A 24,624-nucleotide genomic window follows, 5' to 3' on the forward strand; every position below is an offset into this window, starting at 1 on the left:
ATTTACGTAATAAATGCATACTAAATGTCTCTATTCTTTCACACTGACATTTCTTTGCCTCAAGATCTGATTTTAAAAAGTACTTATCTGTCATAAGCTAACTTGAACAGAATGTAAAAATTATGCACAGTTAATAAAGAAACAAAATACGTAATCTGTCAGAGCAGATCCACTGATCCACGCCTTGTAAATCTGAACAGGGATATGTCTGTGTGCTCTTCTGACAGGGATATGTCTGTGTGCTCTCCCCACTCTCAGAATACGATTTTACTCACCAACTACACAGTTTTGTATGTATGTCATGTAAAGTGGGGAACACCTAATGAAATACTGTAATTTTTACATACATTTATTTAAGAAATTGCTAAGAAGTTTGGTTAATTAATAAAAAGTCACAAATGCAAATTATTGTGTAAAGGCAAGCCCCTCATCTTTTCTATGTGGACTACATTCAGGAGGCAGGAGGAGACTTCAGGCAGGAAAGTCACCACTTCTTTCTAGGACTGTTTTTTTCACATATGCAGACCCTTGGTGTTACCTTTCTGGAGCAACTGCCTGGGCCAAGGGTACCAGGCTGGCTTGGTCTGTCATCTGTAAATAGAGGCACCTAGCATGGGAACACATATGATGGACAAGACGCTGCTACAGCAAGACAAAAGTTTTGCCTCTTCTTGTAGAAGTTTATAAATTCTGTGAGCTCATTTCTACCCTCAGGGATATGCTGCTAGATGGCAACTCTCCAAATGTCATACGTGTATGACTGACTGCAGTGACCTCTCTGACACCGGACCTTGGGCTCTCTGAAATCCCTCTGGGTCTCAGGGAAGGCACCAGAGATGCTCCATCATTTGAACTGGAGCTGTCCATCATTCTTGCAGGTGTGTTCTCAACAGCTTTCTTGATCTTTGTGGTTCATGGAACTCCCTTTCCTCTGTAACAGAAAGGCAAACATGCAATTCTTACACAGAAATACAGCAAATCGGGGGGAGTAAAGTTGGTGAAGCAGTTGTTAATCACCCAAGCCTTCCCTTTTGTGGCTTAGAGTGAGACTCTAGTTCACTGGAGTGGAGAGAAGAGAACCAAGTCTTTTCAGAAGGCAATTTAATTCTCACTCTCATCAAGGGCTTAATGTTTTTGGGCCTTCACAACACTTAAGCAAAACTGTTTAGCAAAGCAGGCTGGTTATGCAAACATGGTCGCAGAGAATGAGACTCATGCCTCATTTAATTATAGGTGTGGGATTCATCCCACAAATTAGTATTTTTGCATTAAAGTAAATTGGTATAGCCCCCTACATGAAGGTAGTACCAAGCTCCCACGAGGCAACAGCATGGAGCCTCAGCTCTCTAACATATCTCTGCACATGCACACTACAGTTGTCTAAGTCAGACCCTTCCTGATTCACTTAAAAGTCAGTGGTGAGAAATACATACTTTTAGGGCATGATTCATTCCCTCCTAAAGTACCTAAAATAGATTAACAACTCTTGCTTTATGAGTCTAGCTGAAGTACTCGGATAGGAAATGGGTATGGACAGATGAATGCCAAGGAATGGTTGTGTAGTCATTAAGTGCATGTCTGCTCTGACTAGAACATTTATCAGTGATCAGCCCACCAATAACTCTTTCTAGAGCTACATGATTCCTACCCACACCCTTCCCACTGCAGAATGCCCTCCCTGTCTCAAACCATTGTTTTTTGACTTAATGCTCCCATATGTACATGCGAGTCTCTTGTGCACTCTTTATAAACAATCAGTTTTCAATAGAAACTCTAGCACTTATGTTACAAAAATTATACTGGGCAGAAGAGTATGAAATGTTCTTTAGGATATATTTCTGTCTTGGCAAAGAGAGGGAATGAATGATCTAATGGGTCTTTCCATCTGTAAGTCAACATTCAGCTTCCAAATTATCACAGTCTTTTTCTTCATAGACATTAAATGTATTTGTTTTTGAAGAGGTCTCTTATTAGTACCTTCTTTTTTACATGATGATGTAAATTTATACCCTTGAAGTGACATTTTTATAATTCCCACCAGACACATCAGATAACTCAGGAACCTCTTGCATGGCTAAATGCTCTTTGCCACAGTGTGCATACTCAGTTAGATCACTCTCAGTTGAAAACCCACTGAGACTTGAAGAAGAACAAAGGATAGCAATATTTTTAGCAGATTCATGTTTGTCCCAGCTTGGTAAGTTGAAAAGGTCACTAAACTCTGTCAGCTCTGGGAGAATAATTTATTATTGTAAAGGAACTCAGGACAGCATGAGCTGGACATAATCCTGTATCCAAACTGGTTGGTTGACAATGACAGAGTCAAACTCAACAACACCTGTTTTGGAAAGGGCACTAGAAAGCAAATTTTATAAAATATATCAAAATTGGTTACTTCTGAATCACATGGGTTCTATTATCTATTCAGGCAATTAAACTGTGTTTGGGAATATTGATTGAGAAAGATTGTGGGGTCTCTCTTATTTTGCTTGATGCACAGGGTGTGTTTGGTGATAACACTTCTGATGCCCAAGACAGTTGAACAGTTTGCTGTTGCTGGTTCTACTTGGGACAATTTCAGAATTGTCTGAAGAAAGATGAATCCCTGCTGTATTTGTAAACCCTTGTAATAAAACATCTTTAACTTTGTCTCCCATAGAAATGTTCTTGCTAGTTAGACTGAATAGGATCTCCCTATTTCCCTGATACAGATGAAAATATTGGTGAATGTGTTCTAACACAAACCTGCTAATGAAAATGAAACAGTGATAACATTGTGCTGCTATCCACCTGCTTGTTTAAGTAGTCCACCTGTAACTGTCTATGTAGGCTGAAACTGAGCTATACTGGATGATATTTTTAATCCACAGCCCTTAAGATAGAAGAAGCATTAACTAGAATTGTACTGAAGGTCTGGTGGGGTCTACATTTTTACTGGAAGGCTGTGATGGCTGTGTTTTGGCCCTCTTTTTTATCTTAGATAAGGCCTTCAAATGTAATGGAAAATAAAATTAAAAATACTTTTTCCTGCTTTCCTAGTAGGAAGCATTAGAAATGTTTCCACTGGGTCAGTTTAAGCCTAAATGCTTATTTCCCAGGATTCAGCCACCATAGGTGCACAACCTGAAATGGCTGATCCAGCCTTGTCTTTCTGTAAGAGAACTGAAGGCCAAATGCTGGTCAACCCTGATGGGGAGCTGAATACCAGAGAGATTAGTGTTTGTGTTTCTCCTACAGATGAATGTAAAAACTCTGAGATTTTTAGTGGCTGTCACTGATCTGTTGACACTTACCTAGAATTAAAGCCATCCCTGGAGCATTACACAGAAAAAACCCCAACTTTTTACAATCTTTCTATGCTCTCCTACTTGTAGCTGTCTGGTATGTTACAATTTGCCTCTCTGGCTGCTGAACTTTTAGTTATAACTTCAGATCATTTTGGTCAGGAGGTTCTAGAAACTCATTAAATGGTGTTATAATTGCACATACAGAATGAAGGAAAACAAATACAACCTTAATTTTCTGAGTCCATTAGCCAGCTCCCTTGATTCATTTATCTGGAGGATTGAGAACGCCAGTTAATTTCATTTCCACAGTTACATTTTCCAAAATCTTAGAAAGACTAATCAAAAGCTTGTAGCTAATATTTGCAGCTTGTTTGGTTTTCTCCTGTTGTTTGAACTGCTTCCAATATGTCTTGCCAGTGACATTTCTCCAATGAGCAGAATAAATACCAAAATTACAGAGAAATAGTTTTACTGAAGAAAGCAGCAAATGTGTTGCCCTGTAAATACAAAGTTTCTCAAAGCCGCTGACGTCTTTCTGTAACTTCCACGGCAAGGAAATGACAGAGCCAGAATAATTAGTTTACAGAATAGATGCAATATATGTAATTCCAGTACTCTTCCACAGTTTGAAAGATAAATTTACTTACATTTTTTAATCAATTTTTTGCTATGAAATATTGGGTGGAAGAGAAAATCAAATCCTCTTGGACTGTCTGCTTAAGATATTGTTATTATTGAAAATTTTATTTGTGAGACTGCACTGCATGACCCTGAGTCTAGGCTCTGTTACTTGCCCTAAGGTGTTACTTGCCCTCTTTTATTTATGATAAAAGAGGATCTCTTCCCCTGAAGTATTTGGAATCTAAACGAGGTAGAATGATCATTCAGCAAGCTGCCTTCAAAAGAGTAGGCAGTGAAGCAATATCACTGCAACAATCTGCACGTGTGCTAATTAGTCTGGATGGATGCTGCAATTTCATATTTATATTGCATCTGAGGTGCTAGCTAGTGTATTAGCCACTTTGGAGCATTATGCATTGCAAACAGATCCAAGGTGATTTAGGATCATGCAGTCAATGTTGGAATTGTGGTTAACCTCACTACCATTTTTTAATTTCCTTCTCCACGTTGCATGAAAAATATTACAGACTCATACATCAGTTTAGGGGAAGGGATCTTTGGAGGCCACATGGTCTAATTTCTTGCTTGGAACAGGGCTGACATCAGTTTGTTCCAGTTCCTTAAGGCTTTGTTTGATAACTCATTTTGTGAAGATGTTTTTATCTATATATAGTCAGAATTTCCCTTGCTATGACTTGTGTCTATTGCTCCTTGTCCTTTTGTTGGGCATCTCTGAACAGAGTGTGACACCATCCTCTCCACCACCCATTATGTAGCTGTAGACAATAACTGAGATCCTTCCTCTCTCTTTCTTCTGCAGGCCGAACAAAGCCAGCTCCCCCCTCTCCACGCTCTCCAACCACTAACAACATTGGAATGCTTGGGCTTGCTCCAGTATGTCCTTGTACTGGGGAGACAAGTCTGAGAGACCATGAATCTGTTGAAACTCATGTGGATTTGGAAGTGTTAAATTGCATCAATCTCTTCTGGAAGCAAGCTCCATTATTAAGATCCTGGTCTTGTGGAATTTTTACCTCCATTCCAGAACACAAGCTATTAATTCCTTGACTCTAGTAGCTGTGGCATATATCCTTATGAGCTGGAGTCTTCCCTGTGCATACCTGAGGTTACCTCACCTGGTCCTGTAAAAGGCTTTGAAGATCAGGTCTAACATCTTCATATTGACTCACATAAAAGTGTTGTGAGAGAGAATATGTGAATATCTGAGTTGGGAAGAGCTTGGTGAGAGAGGTGGTGGCTTTCAAGGCAGTTTTAGTGCTACTGAAAAAATCCAGCTGCAGTTTTGCACTCAGAGCTACAGCTGCAAGAGGAATCAATAGATACAGATGTGGATAAGGAGTTCCAAGAGGGAGATGAGGATTGCTTCAGGAGGAAATTTTATCCTGTTTCAGGGCATTTGGAACAAGTATCAGTTGGGAGGAGGTGACTGTGCTGCAGACCTGTGGTAACCAGCAGTGGTGAGAAGTGAGACAGGCACATGGAGATTTTTGGGTTTAATCTGTTAATCACATGGCTGTCACTGTGGGTGTGCTGTCAGACTTACCCTAAGCATGTGCTTTGAGAGGAATCAGGGATTCTGGCTGGCTCTCTTTTGTCAATGCTCATGTGCACAGGAACATTCGCAGTGACACGACCTGCTGAGCTCTGCAGGCTGCTGTTTATTTTGGTCAGGAGTTTTTCCAGCGAGGTGCTGGTTTTGCATGACCTGTACACTTTGGGATTAAAATTACTTGGTTGCACATGTTGGTTCACTGAATGGGAAGGTCAGTATTGGTAACACATTTTTAGTTTGTTTTCACTGTTCACATCACACTGGTTGGATTACAAAGTAATGCTGGTTTTTTATCCATGGATGCTGGTGAGGGGAAATGTGTATTGTTGGGGGCGTTTTGTGGCCTCCATGAATTTTTACATTTGCAGAATTTGTGCTTTCCATTTATGGGCAATTTAGTGCTTTGCCTTCCAGGGGTGTTCTTTGTGTGCATATGGAATCTATTACACATGATTTGTAGATCCTTTGTAGATTTAAAAACAATGAAGAATGGGATTTCACAATATAGGAACTATGAACTAAGTTAAAACACCCTAAAAATTTTGAAAACTTGAAAATTTGTCTTCCTAGAAGTGGAAATGCACAAATATTTTGTAAACAGTGCTGGCTATAGGGGTTTGAACTAAAGAAAATGGGATGGATATTCATCTGCTAAACTTTGAGGTTTGGGGTTTTTCTCATAATGACTCTGGCAAATTGTCCTCTTTGTGACCATGGAGTAATCTTAGATGTTGGAGTCGTGTGGTTCCACCAAAACATTTGGGAATGAGTGTCAAGAGACCCCCCCACTTTTCCAGCCCAGTCTTTCTGGTGCCAGGATAGAAAAACATGCTGTGGGAAGGTCTTGTGGTAAACAACTGTTCAGGAACGTGACTCTACAGAGCTTTGGAAAGAGACACTACTGGACTTTGCCCTTGATACGTGTTTTGATACAGGTACTCTGGATCCCAAAGGTGGTGGAGGTGGATGACACGCAACGACTTTCAAAGAGCATTCTTAATACACTAATCTGGTCTGCTTTGATAATCTGGTTTTAGCCATTTCCTTGGTCATGAACTTTCCCTCTTAGTCCCTTTGTCCTTTCTGTTTCCCCTCCAATTCCCTGCCAGTTTTAAACTACTTCGTCTTGTATTTCAGAGCCTTTTCTGAAGATGTGGGCATTCCTTGTTTCAGTCTACTCTTCCAAGATCTTCCTGTGCTGCAGACTTGTTAACACATATTTAAGGATCTCAATGCCTCCAGTGAATACTGTGAGGGGAAAAATTACATTATTTTTGGTTCAATATCTGTGGTGTCAAAGATTTTTTAACATATTCATCCAACAACTTTGATATGCTCTCTACAGATCCTTATTTTCTGTCTTGGAAATTGACCTTTCTTTCCATAATTTTGGGAATATGAGTGTGGGGGATCTAATTAGCCTCATGCCCAAAAGAAGCATTTAGTCTCACCATGGGGCAAGAGGCCATGGGATAGGATGGTTGTAGATACAGCATGTTTGACTTAGGTCACAGCTTGGTCCTTCCTAATCCCATTTTGTGCCTTCTGAATTTTGCTGTTGGTGGTCTTTGCTTTTTTATTATGATTGTCAGTCTGCCTGAGGATTCTGTGGTCTGCCTTTAAGGCCTGTTACTTGTGATGACACTTGCAGCAGATATTCTGTGATCCTGTCTGAATTATGTCTATTATGTGATTAGGTCCAATCTCCTGTCACAAGACACAACTTGAGAACAGCTTCTCTCCCATCGTGGAGAGATGTGTGGCCTGATCAAAGGAAACATGTAATTATAAAAGCTAAAGTGAACCCAGCAAAGAATCATTTGCTTTCATTCACTGGATTTATGGCTTCTGATGCTCTGATCATCTGAGAGGACACAGACATCTACCTGGAGCCTGGATGAAAGCAGTCCTTTCTAGTAAAGTCAAGAGGGCAAATAGGACACCATGTACCGAGAATTTCCCTTTATAACTCCCCTCATGCACTCGGCTTTTCTTGTGCTGTCCATTTTGCTCTGTAATGACTCAGAGGCACCTCTGAAATTAGCAATGTTCATGTGTTCTTAATGCTTCTGTGCCACTTGCCTCCTACCTGGCATTTTCCTATTTCTCAAATGCATTTTTAGTATCTTTCTACTGATTAGAAATCAAATGACACTCTGACACTGGCAATGGAAGAGATTTTCAGAATTTCCACTTTTCAGAATTTCCACTGTTACAGACCTCCTCTGATAAACTGCAGTAAGTGCCTGCTTATTCTGTACATGCTACCTAAGATGCAGAATTCAGTGGAATGGGAGGCAGGTGAAAGGAATCCATGTTCAGCCCTCATTACTGCTTCTGAACTCGTGTGAGTTCATGATTTTCTTCACTTGCCCATTTTTGGGGAACTTCAAGCAGCCAACCCTGGTATTTCAGAGTATCTGACCCCAAGGAAAGATAGATAGAATCGAGCACCCAGGTGAAGGAACAGTCTGATGAGAGTAATGTGAAATGCTGTGTGGAGATGGTCAGTGTAGTTCAGAGCATGCACGCAAGGGCCACCTTATCACAGCTACAAACTAGCACAGTAATTCCTCAGTTCAGTCATCCTGACAACTGCCCATATAGAGGAAGATCTTTTTACCTGAAGATCTTCCCAGCTTGTAACAGATAAAAATATTGAAGAAGCAATGTCAGAAAAGTTCAGGTTGGAATTAGATGGCTACAGACAGCTCTTTCAGTTGAGAAACTGATGATGTTGTGGTTCCATTTTTATTTTTAACTCAGAAAACACAGAACTGCAAACAGAACTATTCCTTTAGAGGCAGTGGAAACTCCTGAGATTCAAATACACTGTAAGTGCATGAGGAAATAGTCTATTTCAGGTGCACTCCCCAGAAGTAGTTGTAGCAAGGTTGAATATGTAATCTCACATCATGGGAACACCATACATAAATAGATTTTCCAATTTAAAACATGGGTATGAAGAAGGACTTAGAAACTGTTTTGCACTGAAACTCAAGGTCACTGCCAGCCTGCTGGAGACCTGCCGCTGCTGCTGCTGCTGCTGTGTGGGGTCAGTCACCAGCGGTGGGTGGCACTGCCCAGCGGTGGGTACCACTGCCCTGATGCTGCCGTTCACCAGCAGAATCGGGGGGACATTCCCTTCAGCGCGCACGTAATGTGCGAGCGCGGATGCCTTCCTCCATGGCTCTTTGTGACGGGAAATGCCGACCCTCCGCTCGCACTCAGCCGCGTCCTGCTGTCTGGACGGTCTGAAGCGCGGCGCTTGGTTTCCCTGTGTGCCCGGAGCGCCTGCAGCATCACCCCCAGTACCCCCCGCTCCCGCACAAGCCCCGAGCCCTCCGCCGCTCGGGCTCCGCACGGCCACGGGCACACGGGGGGCAAAGGCCGGCGAGACCCCCGGAGCAGCGCTCCGCCGGGCACCACCGCTGAAGCGAGCCCTGCCCGGGGGATGGCAGCAGCATCCCCCGCACGGCCGTGGCTGCGGGAGCGATGCCGGCGGGGGACGCCCCCTCCGCAAGGCTCCCCCGGTCCCCGCGGCCCCCGGGCGCTCGGAGCGGGGCGGGCGGACCCCTCCCCTCCCTGCCCGTCCTCCCCGCCCCTGCCCCGCATTGGCTGCGGGCGCTGACGGGCAGCGGGGCGGCCCTGCCCAGGGGCACTGCCCGCACTGGGGGTCCGGCCGCGCCGCGGAGCGGGGCTGAGTCGCGCCGGTGCCGCCATGGGGGTGGAGATCGAGACCATCTCTCCGGGAGACGGTACGAGGCCGTGCGGGGAGCAGCCCTGCGGCGCGGGGACGGGCACCGGGGGCTCCGGGAGCAAGGGAGCCGCGTCCCCGCCGGGGGCAGAGCGGGGAGGCGGCGGAGCGGAGGGAGGCACGGCCGCCCCCGCAGCCCCGCGGGCACGAACCCCCGTGGGGAGAGGCGGAGCGCGGCCACGCGGCCGCCCGGGGTCGCGGCGGCGGCGGCGGGGGCGGCGGGGGCCGGGGTTTCTGTGGCATCCGCTGACAGCTGCACGGCCCGAGCGCGGAGCCCGCGGTCAGCGCCCGGCGGGGAGCCCAAACTTTCCCCGGTGGCGAGCCCGGCCTCGCCGGGGCTGCCGCCCGTTCGTGCCAGCATCCCCCGGCAAGGCACCGCCGCCTCCCGGTCCAGCGTGGGATGCTGGCGAGGGCTGATGTGCAGCCCGGGTGGCAGTCATCTCTCCTTGGCGCACGCTTGGCTTTCGAGAGCCAATTCGCAGTGTTCTGCTCTTCCTTGGCATTGTAATTCCGTAAGGTGTTTGTGCTTTGGGGTTTTTTTTTAAGAGAATGTAATTTCTAGCATATGTATGTAGCTATATAATAGCTACATCATATTCATCGTTGGCTGATATACAACCGTAAATAATTCGTTCAAGTTGATTGCAGATTAAGTTTCTTGGCCCGGTATATTTCCTTTCTTTGTATATGCTTTTAAATTGGCTCCTCCCTCTGTGCTGTTTAGCTCTAGAGATCGAATTCTTCTCTTGTTTGCACAGATGTAAAAAAAGAATACTTATACCCACATAAGTAATGGTGCTGAGTTGGGAGTAGGAAGGAGGGTGGAACTACCTCATGGTAGTACTTTCTATCTATTAAATAGATCAAGGCTGTCATTGTAAGTAATATGTGATTCCAAATAAGGCTATATGGATTCGATCTCTTGGTTGCAAGTCTTAATCAAAATCAGCTGACTTTAAATACTGTCTTAAGCCACAGTGAGTCAGTGGTCTTGCGCATCTCTGCTTTTGATTTGGTTTTGATGTGAAATTATGTATCTTCATTGGCTTTGCTGGTGGTAAACTCACACAGCAGAGTGTGTGTCCATAAGGTCTGAAACTGCTTTTCTCAGATCTCTGTATAATAGTGGATCATTTTAATAATACCTGTTTTACTGGAGGTAGGATTCATCTCACATAACTTTCCTCAGGTTAGCTAGCTACTCTAAAGCAGTCTCCTGGGTTTTCTCTGTGGCCATCTCCAGAGAATAATTTGTCTTGCCTTTCTCTGGATATGCTGGCTTTCTCTCAAAGCACTGCTAATTCTTTGCTGTCCATAGAGGAAGCCCAGGAGACTGGCATACGATAGTTGCCTGTGGTTTAGATGGCTGTGAATTTAAAAGAGATGAATCCCACTTTAGCATACCATGGTGACCTTACCAGATACCTACTGTACTGCATTTTGTACAAGGTGCAACTGGGGATATTCCAGCCAGCCAAGCCAATGAACAAGGCTGTTCAGGTAGCACTTGGAAGCACCACTTTCTCAATTTTTGTGTTGTAAATCTTGGTTCATTATGTTAGCCTGCCCTCTGCCAGGTATTGCTCATGTGGTGTTGGCACGTGAGCCCCAAGGCCATAGCTTGTGTGTGACCTGCTGGTTTATACCCTGTGAGGTGCCCTGTAATGCAGAACTTGTATCATGTTAATTCTGACCAAAGAGACAGAAAGCCAGCTGAGAGATGAGCCTCAGTTTCATGGAATCATAGAATGGTTTGGTTGGAAGGGACTCTAGAGGATCATCTTGTTCCAGCCCCCCTGCCACGGGCAGGGACACGTTCCACTAGACCAGGTTGCTCCATCCCCATCAAGCCCGATGTTGAATATTTCCAGGGATGGGGCTTCCACAGCTTTTGTGGGCAACCTAACTCAATCCCCAGTATTTAGCTTTCTAAGGATGTTCCTTAATAATTAACCTCATTGATACTTTTAATTTCTTCTGAACCTGGCACTCCCCTGGCCAACCTTGAGAAATCATGGTTAGCATCTTTAATACACTATTGGCACCTAATTGAGCCTTGAGAGTAATCCCTTAGCTTTTAGTACCTTTAGCAGTACCTAGAACAGGTAAAATGGAAATGGTAATTTCATTTTGTGTCAAGCTAATAATTTGAGCTTTTTTTCCTTTCAGTATGAACATTTTAGGAGGAGCTACCAGGCTTTTGAAAGAACTCAGTGTACTACTGCTTTACTGTTGCCTGATACTACAAAAATAAACCGCTTTTGTCTGTGAAAATTTCTGTAAAACCCATCCCTGCTAATTAAAGATGCCCTCACAGAGCTGTCTTTCTTGAGTAGAAGGCATTAGACATGTGAATACAAATGGATTTTCTCACAATGTCAGGCTGAGACTTTATTTGAAAAATGATAGCAAAAACATTCTAAGAATATTTAAAGTTATAATCCATGAAGTTTTGACTGTCCTTTTGCACTTACAGAATATAAATGCATATTTAATGCACACATATATAGGGAGAGTTATCTAAGAAAAATACTGCTTGGTCTAAGAGCTAAACAGCATCCAAACTGGGACCTTTTACCCTAAACCATCCCATTCCTGTCTTGCATATTAGTGATTTGGTAACACATAGTCATAGAATCATGGAGTTGTTAAGGTTGGAAGAGACTTCTAAGATCATCAAGTTCAACCATCAACCCAGCACCACCACCATGTTCACCATTAAACCATGTCTTCTGATGCCATATGCATGTGTTTTCTCAACACTGGAAAGGATTGTACTCCTCCACTTGCCTGGGCAGTCAGTGTTTTACAACCCAATGCTCTACAACCTTTTCTGTGAAGAAATGTTTCCCAATGATCCAATCTAAACCAAACCCAGTGCAACTTGAGGCCATTTCCCCTCACTTTTACCCTCCACTTTTTGTCTGGGAGAAGAGGCTGATCCCTGCTTCACTACAACCTCCTGTCAGGGAGTTGTAGAGAGCAATAAGGTCCCCCCCGAGCCTCCTTTTCTCCAGGCCAAACACCCCCAGCTCCCTCAGCCACTCCTTGTAAGACTTGTGCTCCAATTTGTATGAGGAGCCACTTGTACCTACAGATGTTATGTGGATGCTTCAGGTATCCTAATGTAACCAAATGGCTAATACCAGATCTCAATTCAGCATTTTCCTCTTAAAAGATAAACTTGCCTAGCCAGGTCAATCAGAGAAAATAAAAGATGAACCTTTTCTAATTTTGACAGGACGGACATTTCCAAAGAAGGGTCAGACGTGTGTGGTGCACTACACAGGTAAGGCATGTTCTGGATGTTCTTCTGCTTCACATCAAGAGTGGTTTCCCATTTTTTGATGTCTGTTGTTTTTTTTGTTTTGTTCTGTCACCTGTAATCCATTGGATAATGCTTGGGTGGGTTTCCTGCTTGTTTCACTTCTAGCTGAGCTGTTCAGGCTACAGTAGCTAGATGTGCCTGCTGGCACATTTGCCATGGCTAGCGTTCAGTGGTGGGAGCTTTGCAGAAGAAGCTGCAGACCTGATTCATTAAGCCATTTTATTAGCTAATGAAATTGAGCATGAAACAGTCAAAATGCTAGGTTCATATTTTTACAGCCTCTTGTCTTGATACAGACAATTAATGATTGTATATATCTTAAGAGCATGTGTCCATGTATTGGCAGTAAAATTCATTCCAGATTGAAGAGATCAATACCAGGTCTGTTTAAACACCTGTTTTATGGACTTGTGTTAATCTTAAGTAGTGAGCTGGTTAATGGAGCTGCTTATGCTGAAGAAGAAAATGTTCTTTAAATCAGTTTATGGTGTTAGCTTTGTGTGTAGTTATGTAAGTTGTCAAAGGGATGCAAAAATCTCTGCAGTCCGAGTCTCTGACTGGGAAGTTCACTTCAGCAGCTGCCATTTGATGAGACATTTTCCTTAAGAAGCTAACATGCAGGTTATGTAGGGATTGAAGCTTCTGATCTAGGCCTAGATAGTGAGGTCATGTTTTCCTCTAGTGTTCAGGATGATAGGAAAGTTCTCTCTGGTAACTGTTGCTTTCCTTCAGCTTTGTATTTGATTCTTACAACTGGAGCAAGATGGGAACATTTTCCAATAAATATGACTGATGAAGTAAACCTGTTTGCATTTTCAATAAACCTTTTATATAATTTCAATAATACCACCATTCAGAAGGTTATGTGGGAGTTAGTGCATTGGCTTGGGGTGGAGGTTGTCTGGGTTTGAACTCCCATATATAAATTTATATATTCAAAGTATTTTGGTCTAATGAGGATTTCTAGTTTGAATTAGAAGATGTTAAAGACATGGGTCTCCTATTCCAGTCTCAGCTCTTACAGGCATTTCTCTGTAACTTAGATATGAAAATAGGTGTTTTGAAATTATTTTTGTGAAGATGCTTAACGATGTTTCTCTTCGTGTCCAAACTTCAAATGGTTTTATGAAATAAAATTGTCACCTCCCACCCCTAGTTAGTTCAAGATAAATTTAAATGTAAGAACTGAAATAGGCAAAAAAATTGAGCCTGTTGGCTCCCACAAAGCACATTTTTTCTGGATAACTTCAGAAGAGTGTGAATGGTGAAATGTGAAAAGATAACAAGATGCTGCATACTGCTATTGATATTAGGTAGTGTCTTAGATGAGGCTGTTGTGAGCTGGCTTTGACATAAAAGACTTTATAAAAACTCATTAAATCAATCTCTAGTGTAAACTGTGCTTTCTCCATGTACCTTGCTGCTGGTGCTATGCAACCTCTCTTGGCTCTGAGATTAGAACAGATATCAGGAAGCTCATCACCTCAGTTCCACTGCTGCTGCCAGCAGTCTTTGGTGATGATGTTTATAAGTTGAGCCCATGGTTAGTGGATAAAGTGTTTCCTTCCAGTGATCTATAAAGCATGTGGATAAGATGACATGTAAGTGTTGAGTTTTAGTTTAGAACAGTTTTATCTGGATCCGGTACAGTTTCTTTTTGTACTGATGAGATTCTGGATGTGCCTGGTAATTATCTTGGAATGATCTCTGTCTTATTTATTCAATATGCTTATCCTCACCACACTCCTCTGACTCCTTCTTTAGGAATTGTAAAGCTAAGTTAGAGGGAAGTCTGCAGAGAAATGCAGAACCTCTGCCTTGGCACCTAAAAAGGGAACTAGGAAAAACTAAGACACTTAGGTACAAGGAAATAATCCAGAAATGCTGCTCTTCAGAGCTGCTTAATATTGTATAACATGTACAACTCTCAAATGATCTCCAGATCCAGCTGATGTGACACTCTGGAGCTGGGCACAGATACCTGTGAGGAGGTGTTATGTTATGGGAGGTGGGGGAACCATGCACTGACTGACTCCATCAGGATCCAGAGATTGTTTGGATCCCCAGAAAAGCCTAAACTCTCTGGGGTGCTTGGAGCACAGCTCTGAATCCAGGATCAAGCAGAGCAGAGAGCCAAAACCACGGCCTGTGGGAGCCCATTTGGTGTGTAATAACTGAATAACAGTTGGTTCAGGCAAGGCAAACCTATCCCCAGCTGGCTCTTGCAAGAGAAGAGGGTTATAACTCTGCCTGCCACATCCTGAGCTGCAGCCATTACATTCCTGGGGAGAAGAAAGCTGAAATTGCCCACTCCCTTCAGTCTAGCTTGGGACACTGAGCAGTGAAGAGTGCAGGAGCCATGGGCAAGGAAAGGAGCAGGCAAGAGGGTGAGTATTTGTTGCAGGCACTCATGCAGGGATAGGGAAGGAGTTGTAGTGCAATCCCTGTCTTTGGGGATTAATTCAGTACCTTTTTTGTTAATCCTAAGATTTTCCCATGTGGTGGTGCCAGCTGGGCAGGCCATGTAACTCCTTGCAGTGGCCCATCTGCTCTCACACCAACACACACTGTGGTGATACAGCTCCTCAGCACAAGCGTGGTGGGTCCTAGTTTTTGTGCATGCATAGAAAAAACCTTGCCTGCCCACTAATTATTCCTGTCTCAAAAGGAGAGGAGAGGCTAAAATGGGTTCTCTTCTGCCAGAGCAAGTTATGAATCTTTGAGGCTCTGTAGTGTCTTATTTCCCCTCGTGCCTTTGCTCTTGCAGGCGTGCATTTAGCATGTGATGGGGAGTGATGGCAGACAGCGAGGACAGGAAGGGACTGCTGGCACTGCAGGAGTAAAAGGCTCCCAGCAACCTCCATTTTTTAGGAGCTGTCTGTATGACTTGTCCTGGTGGTTCATGCAGGAAAAGTCAAGGGAGGACCAAAGGCTGGTACTCCAGATGTTTGGCAGAGCTTTAGAGCTCTGTCTGCTTGTCCTCCAGGATTTTATGCTTCATCACCAAGGTAGAGATTCAGCAGGGTAGTTTCTAGTCTGACAACCCTACATGTTCTGGAGGAGTGGGAAGTGAGAACTGGAATCTCCTCAAGATGAAGGAGAACTGTGATTGAGTTTTACACTTCTGCTGTCAGCACTCCAGCTATTAGGCTGTTACATGTGGCAGCTTTTCCTGATTCTCTCCTTGCCCAACTGGATACAGAATCTCAGTGTACAGAGTGGTGTGATTCCCAAAAGCATTGTGGTGCCTGAAGGAACAGACCTAAGTTCCAGTGGCAGCAGGAGTGAAGGTGCAACCTCACTAGGGAGCAATTTACAAAGGACCTCTTCATTTAAGGAGATTGTTTTTAATTATTTTTTTCCCCCTTAGGAGTAATTCTCTGCTGCTTTACAATTAGAGCAGGATTTTTGGATTACCCTTCAGAAGTACCTAATTGCCCTTTCATAAGATGCCTTAGTGCCTAACTTTGGTCCTGTAAATCACCTGCTAATTTTTCAGCTTTGCACAGCCTGATTTAAGTACACAAATAGATGTCCAGATAATTATAAAACATTACATAGGGGGACTGTGATAGAACATGAAACCAAGTCCCAATCTTAGTATACGATGGAAAAATGTGGTCAGGTTCCTGTATTCTTGTTTTTGTTAACAAATATAACAAATATAATAATTTCTTCTTAGCATCCAGCATCCATGTTGAGTCTCAAAAGTTACCTGCACAATATCACTGTAATGGGATTAATAGATAAGGCAGAGCACTGGCACTGAAATGCACTTGCAGCAGCACTGGTTTATGTCATGTTTTTTGTCACAGATTTCCTGGAGCAAGCTTCTCAAAGCCTTTGGCAATCTGCTTACTCCTTCTGTTTTCCATCTGCAAAATGATAGTTGTACTTTGTCTGCCTCCTGTAGAGAGATTGCAGGCAGTTTGAGATATGAACTGCCTCCTTCTTCATGCCTGTTGTGATGGTCACCTAATCTTGATTGGGTCTTCAGGTTACATTGGACCACTGACAGTAGTACAAGCAAACTAATTAATCCTGGAGTGCATAAAAGGAATTAAGACATTTTCTGCAATTTTGATTCCTGTGATTTAAATTTGTTGACTCTGGCCATGGGAATTAGCAGTGGAGAATTTTCAAAGATTTATGAATATGATACAAAATGTGACTTTCAGTTAGAAATGCCCCTCAATAAAACCTTCACTGAGGAGGGATGTGCTCTGTCTGGAGACTGTGAGGTAAAACCTGCACTCCAGGAAGCTGGATCCCATTCCCTGCCCTCCTGCTGGATGATGATGTGCCTTCACCCCAGCTTTGTGTGTACTGAATCTAAATCTGCTCATGATAATGAGAGGGCAGCTTTTTTCCCAAGTTATTCAGAGTTGACATTCTCTTGTGTTGTCCCATGTAGCTTGTGGCAGAGCTAAATCCTTAACCTCTTAATCTTTCTCCTTGGCCACCTGTAAAGCTCTGATTATAATGCAATTACTCTTTTTAAGGAACTGATGATAACCAGTGTTTCTAATGTGCTGGAACTGATTTATTTGAGTGAGACTAAAAAACCACAGTAAATCATTAATTATTTATTAAAGCGGACTTCTCTCAGAAGATTTTTCATAGACTTCTTAGGCTAGGATTATTGCCCCAAAATTGCACTAAATAGATCTCCAAGAGAGTAGAATACTTCAGTTGGAAGGGACCTAAAATGATCATCTCTTCCAACTGCCTGACAACATCAGAGGTGACCAAAAGTCAAAGTATGTTGGGAAGGTCATTGTCCAAATCCTTTAGACACTGACTGATTTGGGGGATCAACCACTTCTCTGGTGGTGGGCCCCCCACTCAGTGAAGAAATGCTGCCTAATGTCCAGTCTAAACCTCCCCTGGAGCAGCTTGGAACCATTCCCACATGTCCTGGATCACAGGGAGAAGAGCCCAGCACCTCCATCTCCACTTCAATGTTTATATACTGAGAAATTGCTTTTTTATTATTGTTTTAATGCGTGAAGTGAAATTCCACATTGAAATAAATGAATACTATTCCATTTACTGCAGCTGAGCTGTACAAATTCATTCTGGTTTAGGAAGCAGGCTTTTATTTAAAGCAGAACAAATGATTAATTGTTCTTTTCCTAGTGGTCTGAGGACAAATTCATATCATCTTCTTTTCCCATATATTGCCAGAATTACTTTATATTGTTTCTTTAGCTTTGGCAGTGGTGTAGTGTTGAGAATTATGGTTATGTCTGTGAATTTGAAAGCTCTTTATATAACAAAAGCATACTGCATAGATATAGATGAACAGCAATTCATAGAATATGCTTGATTTATCATGATTAAAAACAGTATTTTCCATTTAACACAATAGAAATGTAATGCAATTCCCTTGAAATAATCCTTGCCAAAAAGATCTGCCTGTTTTTCTTGGATCAAAATCAACTCAGCCTTGAGTGTACATAGTAATAGCCAGAGATTTGTCTATAGTGACATACTCTCAAAAAGACTGAGGTAAATTCAGAGTAACTTTACAGAGTGTCATCTGTCTTATGAGCATGACTGGATGAACATCAGCCTTGTGCAAGCATTTGTGCCAGGTGAGTACAGGAGGATGTTATTTCTCTGGTCCCACTTTCAGAAACAGCTGTGCTACTTCAGGTTGGAGCTCTGCGTGTGTAGCTGAGAGGAAAATTGAACTAAGTAAGGCATTTAATCAAAATTCTTTGTCTCCAGGAGGCTGTCTAGCTGGGTTTGGAAGAGGATAGTGAACACTGCAATTAGAATTATCATTAATAAGAATTGTATTGTAACAGACATTATAATTGAACCTTGATTTAAAGCCAGCTAAATCTTGCTTACCTAGAAGGAATTTAATTCTTTAATCAATCATGTTCCCAAGATAAAATATAACAGAGGAGTGTGATGTCTGTCCATCTTTTGGGGACTGCCAATTTTTTGGTTTTTTGTTTTTGTTGGTTTTTTTTTTTTTTAATTTAATGCCCTGGTTTAAAATTATGAAAGCCTTTTGCTTCTATGGAGATCTTGGTGACAACTAAGCACTTAGAAACATCTTTTTTCTTTGGTGGATCATAACTGCAAAAAGTAGTTTTAGTCCTCCCTGAGGAATGTGGTCTTTTGCTGCCCCTTAGAAACAATCTGCAGGTCTTAAACTCTGTCAGTAAGGAGATAAAAATTCTCATCTCTGCTTATTTAATTATAGATTAGTTATCCCTGGAAGTATTTTAGCAGTGACTTCGGCCTGATAGTCATAATAGTGGTCAGAGTCTAGAAGCAAAAGTCTGAGCAGAAGAGATTTCTCCTACACATTTTGCTGCCAGCTTAGTGACTGATGTCAGGTATATTACTTGCTCTTTCATTTTGTAAATTTAATGTAAAACTAAGCTGTGGTTTAGTTTTACATTAAAGGGACTGTGCTCTCAAAATTGTCATGCAATTAATGTTTGAAAGTACAGTGGGACTCACTGTAAGGGGCTATTGATGTGAAAAAGTGATTTGATGAATAAAAAGATTCAGAGAATCTTTTTATTAAGAGAAAAAGTAGCTGCTTCAGTGGCAGAGTGAGTGAGTTTAAACTGAACACACCAGATTGTTGCCTGATGGAAAAGGATCAGTGTAATAAACTCAGGTTTCCCAGTTGCTCCTCCTTTGGTGCCCATTGGTTTCACTGGAATCACTTGTGGTGTTAGATGTTATTTATTGTGGATAGGTGAATCAGAAAAGGACCTTGAACTATTTCAACTGTGTTCTTACTGGCAACCTCAGCTGTGAAGCCTTGGTTTCACTGAGAATTGGAAGTTTCTCCCCTTGAAGGTGCTCCCCATGGCACTGAGGTGTTGTTTGGACTGCTGCTGATCTGCTTTGGGCAAAGAAAGGGATGGGTGCAGGATTGCCCATGAGCACTGTCTTACATTCATTTGGGAAGAAGACAGGATGAGTTTCATTCTTGCAGAGTAAAGAGGATTATAAATAGATTTCTTCAAGATAGCATACACTGGCACTTTCTCCCCTGACAGGGACTTCTCTGTCAGCATGAGATGTGCTGAGTGATTTGGTGACTGCTAGCTTCAATTTTGGAGCACTTGCTAACCTTTACAGGATTTCCTTTCATGGTGGGACTGTAGCATCATGCTCTCTTCCCATTGTGCCCAGAAATGAAACTGCTAGTGAATAATTAAACTTCCTACTCCTGCCTCACAAAAGCCTTAAGGAAGTGAATTTTGAGATATTAAAAAAAAAAAAAAAGCTCACAAAGCAGATTATCTAAAGTACCAGAGAACTAATAGCCTCTGTTCATCAAGTTTTTAAAAGCTCAGAGCTGATCCAAAAAAGTGCCATCTTTTAGAAAATTAGATTGCTGTTTCAAACGAGGTATTTTTTTCTGGAACCTCTTTCCACTTATTTTGAGTGATTCCAGTGTGCCCTGCTTACAGTTCATACTTGTATTTTTGGACTTAGACCTGAAAGATTTGCATCAATTCTTGATCATCAGAATTCCAGGTCGTTACAAGAATGACATCATTTTCTAGTAATTTATGCAGCCAAAAATCAAAGCATCATTGAAAAAACTGTGCAATGAATAGTATTTGTTAGTGTAAAATGTACAAATGATCCTACATCAGCCAAAGAGAAGCTCTTACAGCTGGCACCAGTGATAGGCTTGTCTCTCTTTATTGACAAAATAGAACTGACATCACCATATTTACCTAATTAAGAAGTCTAAATTGAGAGCTTAGTTACCTTGGGTTACCTAAACAGTTAGATTGTGGACATGCCTCTCTTTCTATTGATTAGATAAAGAGCTTAATACTGTTCCTAGGTCAGGCAGCTCAGCTGGGCAGGGAGTGTGGACGGGGGAAGATTTTCTCAACTGCTCAGCACGTGGTGTCCTCCCTGCGCAGTGGATCCACGGCAGGGCTGTGTGTAACACCCCACATCCCAGGGCATTACCTGAGCACATGCTGTGCAGCCAGAGATCTCTGCAGCCTTGTCATCTCCAGCATTGTGTGGTCCAAGTGCTGCAGGGATGTGTGTGGGAGATCCCTGGGGAGGGCATTGCCAAGGAGCTCACATGGTCCCCATTTTGGCTCTGGGGAGAGGACACGCGCTCTGCCGCGGGAAGCAGCAGCAGCAGCAGCTTGGTGTTGGCAGGAGTTCTGCTGAGTCTTGCTGAACCAGGGCCAGGGGCTGGGGGGGCTTTATATTGAAAGCAGCATCTCTCAGTTGAGATGTATTATTTAGCTTTACTTACTCAAGGGCACTGTAAATCTTCCTTAATTTTTTTTCCCACAAGACTGCTGGCTGCAGAAGTTTGTACTCCCTTGCACATCACTCAGTGTGAGGGATCTTAAATGTTGTAGCTGTGGTGTCATCAGGCAGAGCCAGAGCATCTTTGTAGCCAAGGCAGGTCCATGTGCTTAGGCAGTGTAGTCCTTTCTCTCCCATCGAACACCCTGGGACTTCTGAAACTCAGGGTTAAAGCAGTGGTTGTGAGGTACATTTGATTTGTTGATCTCCCTCTGTCTCATTTTATGATATCCCAAGTGTGGTTACTCCTTCCAGATCTTTTCCATTTAATCCTGCATAGTTATTTGGTTCTTAGTTGTCTCTTCCTGCTCTAATTCACTTCCCTTTGCCCATTTAATGAAGTGACAACCTTGATTTAGCAAGATTGTCTTCTCTTACTTCTTTTCTCAGTTACAAATGGAAAACTTGTTTTTTGAAGGTGGTTTCCTGCTGGACAGCAGAAGATACCTAACACCTGAGTACTTAATTTTCCAATTGGTGATTGCTACAAAAAAAAAAAAAGACACTCCCAGATACATTGGCATTATCTAGTTTTTAATGGCAGAAGTGAATATATATTTTGTTACTTCCTAACTTGTTGAAGTTGCTGCTGTTGCAACTTTGAAAGTAGCAGCTCTGTGTTGAAATTTTTTACTCTGTGTTAGAAAAAATCCAATGCAAACAGAAACCAAACATGCAGTTGTTTGGAAATTACACTAAAATACTATATAGGGATTGCAGTTTTATGAGAACTTACATTTTTGTTCTGTGGATAAATTTCTGGTTTTACTACAGGCATGGATTTTCAAGAAGACAGGAGCACATCATACTTTTGGAAGTGTAATGTAGCCATATCTAGAGTACATAAAAGAAAATAGAAGGTGGGTCCCACAGTGGACAAGTTCCTGAGGCATCATCATCAAGTGTTGCCATTTTCAGACTGGAATGTACAATTTTCAGCCTGAAGAACTGAAATAAATTATCTTATTTGTAAAAGCTGCAATTTTGGTGAAAAAGCCAAAAAGCTTCTGATGCAGCTCAGGGTGTGTTTGGTTTCTGGGCTAAAAGCACACATTAACAGGTCATGTCCAGCTGTTCATGCAGCAGTGCCTCCAAATCCTTCTCTGCAGGGCTCCATAGGCCATTCACAGAGATGAATGCTTTTCTGCAGTATCATGCTGGAACACCTGACCTTGGCTTGCGCCTGAGGTCACTCTCTGGCAGTGTCTGTCCAGTGATGAGAGCAGGAGCTGCTCCTCTGTCACTCTGCCTGGGTGACAGCTCCCCACACCCTTGTGTCTCTCAGTGGCCAGCTGGCAACAGCTCTGGAAAACTATGGCTATGTCTGTCCCACTCTGTCAGGGGAGATTTGGGAGAACACAGACAGCCCCATTGATAGCTTTCAGTTTATTCTGTCCTTTGAATTTCTTCTGCCATCATTTGCACCTCATCTTCAGTCAAATAAGTAGCAGGGACAGGTTCAGATGCTTGCTGAGTCAGTGGGCAGTGCTCCTGCAGAGCACAGCTGAGGGCTGTCATCTGACTGTGCCCATTTGTCATGTCCTACCTTTTCCTGCCTGGAATTCAAGAGTCCTGACCTTTTATGTCTTAACACTGTGGACTTCCAAGGCCTGTAACTGTAGGAAGAGGTGTCCAAAAGTCATTGGAACAGGGTGGAAATGCCTCATTACAAAATGATCCTTACCTGTGCCATTAAGACTTGTTCTTTGTGAAAGCAGCTATAAAGCTCATCTCATTTTCAATATTTTTTGCAATCCCTGGCTGAGAGTGTGGGAGTTTTAAATGTGTATGAGTCAAATGCAAATTTGGAGTTGATACAGTCATGAAGAACTGCCATCAGCAGTCCCCTGTGGACAACTTAGAAAGCTGAATCTGATCAAAGAGCTACTCACTTCATTCATAAATTGCTTTGGAAAAGGAAGACCTTTTTTTGTTTACTCCCCTTTAAAGGACAGGGACATTCAGAAGGGAGATGCTGTGTCCAGGGCACAAAGCAAGCCTCTAGAAAAGTTGAGGCTAAAAATTCATGGGCTTTTAAATTCCTTATCTACTATATTTATCTTACCACTTATCTATTGCATTACCCACCTATATTTATTACATATAGGGTATACCAACTCTGTAGAAGAGCTGTTTATTTTTATTTCCAGACCTCAGAAAAGTCTTTAAATTTTGAGAACAAACAATTTAAATTAAGATAAATGGTGGAAAAACACTATATACTTTAGTTTTTATTAGGTTTTCTCTTTGTCTAACCAGTCTTGATTTGATTGGTTACATAAGCATTGTAAACAGAATAAGGGCTCAGTCCTTTCCTGCTGCAAAGAATAGGGGACTTGATTATAACGATTCACTGTGTTTCAATAAAGTAACTAAAGCTTGCAGTACATTGATTTCTTAAAACTGCAGAACCATTTCTGAAGTGCTTTCCTAAGACTTGCTATTGTAGCACATTCAAAGCTCCTCTTCATATTCAAAAGTTTCTAAAGCATTTGGGAAAACAATAGGAAACAAAGTAGCCTGGACCTGAGAGAGTGTGGAGCTAGAAACACAGGGGCCAGAGGTGATGGAGAGCTGAGAAATTATTTGCCTTAGAGCAAAAGAGCAATAAAATCTTGGGCTGGGATTTTTCCCTGCAGGAGTGTGAAAAGAAACATTGACTGATTGCAAAGCACCTCCATACTGTAATGGAGTTACACAACCTGTAATCTTTCTATTATTCAGCCTGTCACTGCAGGACTGGCCCATTTGGAGGCTACAAAGCATTTAGATGCTGACAGCTGTATGAGGCTGTAGGGGACATGGTTGGCCATTGTGTTTATAGAGGGCAGTGAGATAAGAATAGCTCCCAGTCTTCAGTGTCTGCCACATTCACTTGAGGTTTTGGACACCTCTGTACGTCTTGTGGACAAGTAGCTGTGTTGAAAAAGCAGGGGCCACTAGGGCAGTACTTATCTTAGCTCTTCTTTTTCCCTTGAGAAACTGCTGTACAATACAGGCCAAGAGGGTGTCAGCTGATAAAAGTCAGACAAATGCAAAGTGTTCTCTGGTTTTGATGTTGAGAAGCCTGGCATCCAAGAGGAACTGGACACTGTCTGGCACACCGTGGCTAAATTAATGTCCCCAATGTGCCCTTCCACTTCCAACCCTCCTGTTGGTCTCTTACTATGCAGAGGACCACCCTTCTTCTAGTTTTTTGGGGTTTTTTTTTCCCAATACTTTAGCAAGTTGTAATAGACTTCTAGAAGAATTTTCTAGTATGTTTGTTTAGTCACAGGCAAGTTTTTGTTAGTTTTCAGTGTTATTTGTTTTGCAGCTTCTTAAGCACATTCTAGCAGTATGCTAAGCTGAGACTTGTTTTCAGATTGCTTCCTCAGAGGATGAAGCAGTGGAGATTTTCAGTTCATCCAAAAGAACACATGAGTGCAGCCCTGATTTGAAAATATTTCTTTTTGCTGCAGCATAATTGCTTGTCACAGTCACTGAAGGTGCCACAGTGTGATTTGACAGGGCTGAAACAGGGGATGCAGGGACATTCCCAGCTCTTTCCTCCTGCCTCTGCATCACTCTGTCTTGTGTGTAGAAATGTTGCAGTGGCTGCACTATGAACTGGGCTGAAATCTGAAGTGAAAGAAAAGTTGGGGAAGGAGGGAAGAAGTGCTTGTGAAGGACATCAGGAGAACAGGATGGAAGTGCAGGGTGATAGAAAGATCAACAGCCACTTGTGATCTGG

At 42.5% G+C, this 24,624-nt stretch overlaps 1 protein-coding gene across 1 annotated transcript in view; it reads left to right on the forward strand.

The window, feature by feature from the left end:
* Positions 1–9,065: 9,065 nt before the first annotated feature.
* The window catches only part of FKBP1B (FKBP prolyl isomerase 1B), a 44,515-nt gene continuing 28,956 nt past the window's right edge, over positions 9,066–24,624 (forward strand). The window contains exons 1-2 of the mRNA XM_054630113.2: positions 9,066–9,239; positions 12,480–12,527. Coding sequence (XP_054486088.1) covers positions 9,203–9,239; positions 12,480–12,527 — 85 coding nt within the window. The 5' untranslated portion in view covers positions 9,066–9,202. The remainder of the gene's footprint in view (positions 9,240–12,479; positions 12,528–24,624) is intronic.

This window comes from Agelaius phoeniceus, chromosome 3 (genome assembly GCF_051311805.1).
Source record: "Agelaius phoeniceus isolate bAgePho1 chromosome 3, bAgePho1.hap1, whole genome shotgun sequence".
Classification (NCBI taxonomy): Eukaryota; Metazoa; Chordata; class Aves; order Passeriformes; family Icteridae; genus Agelaius; species Agelaius phoeniceus.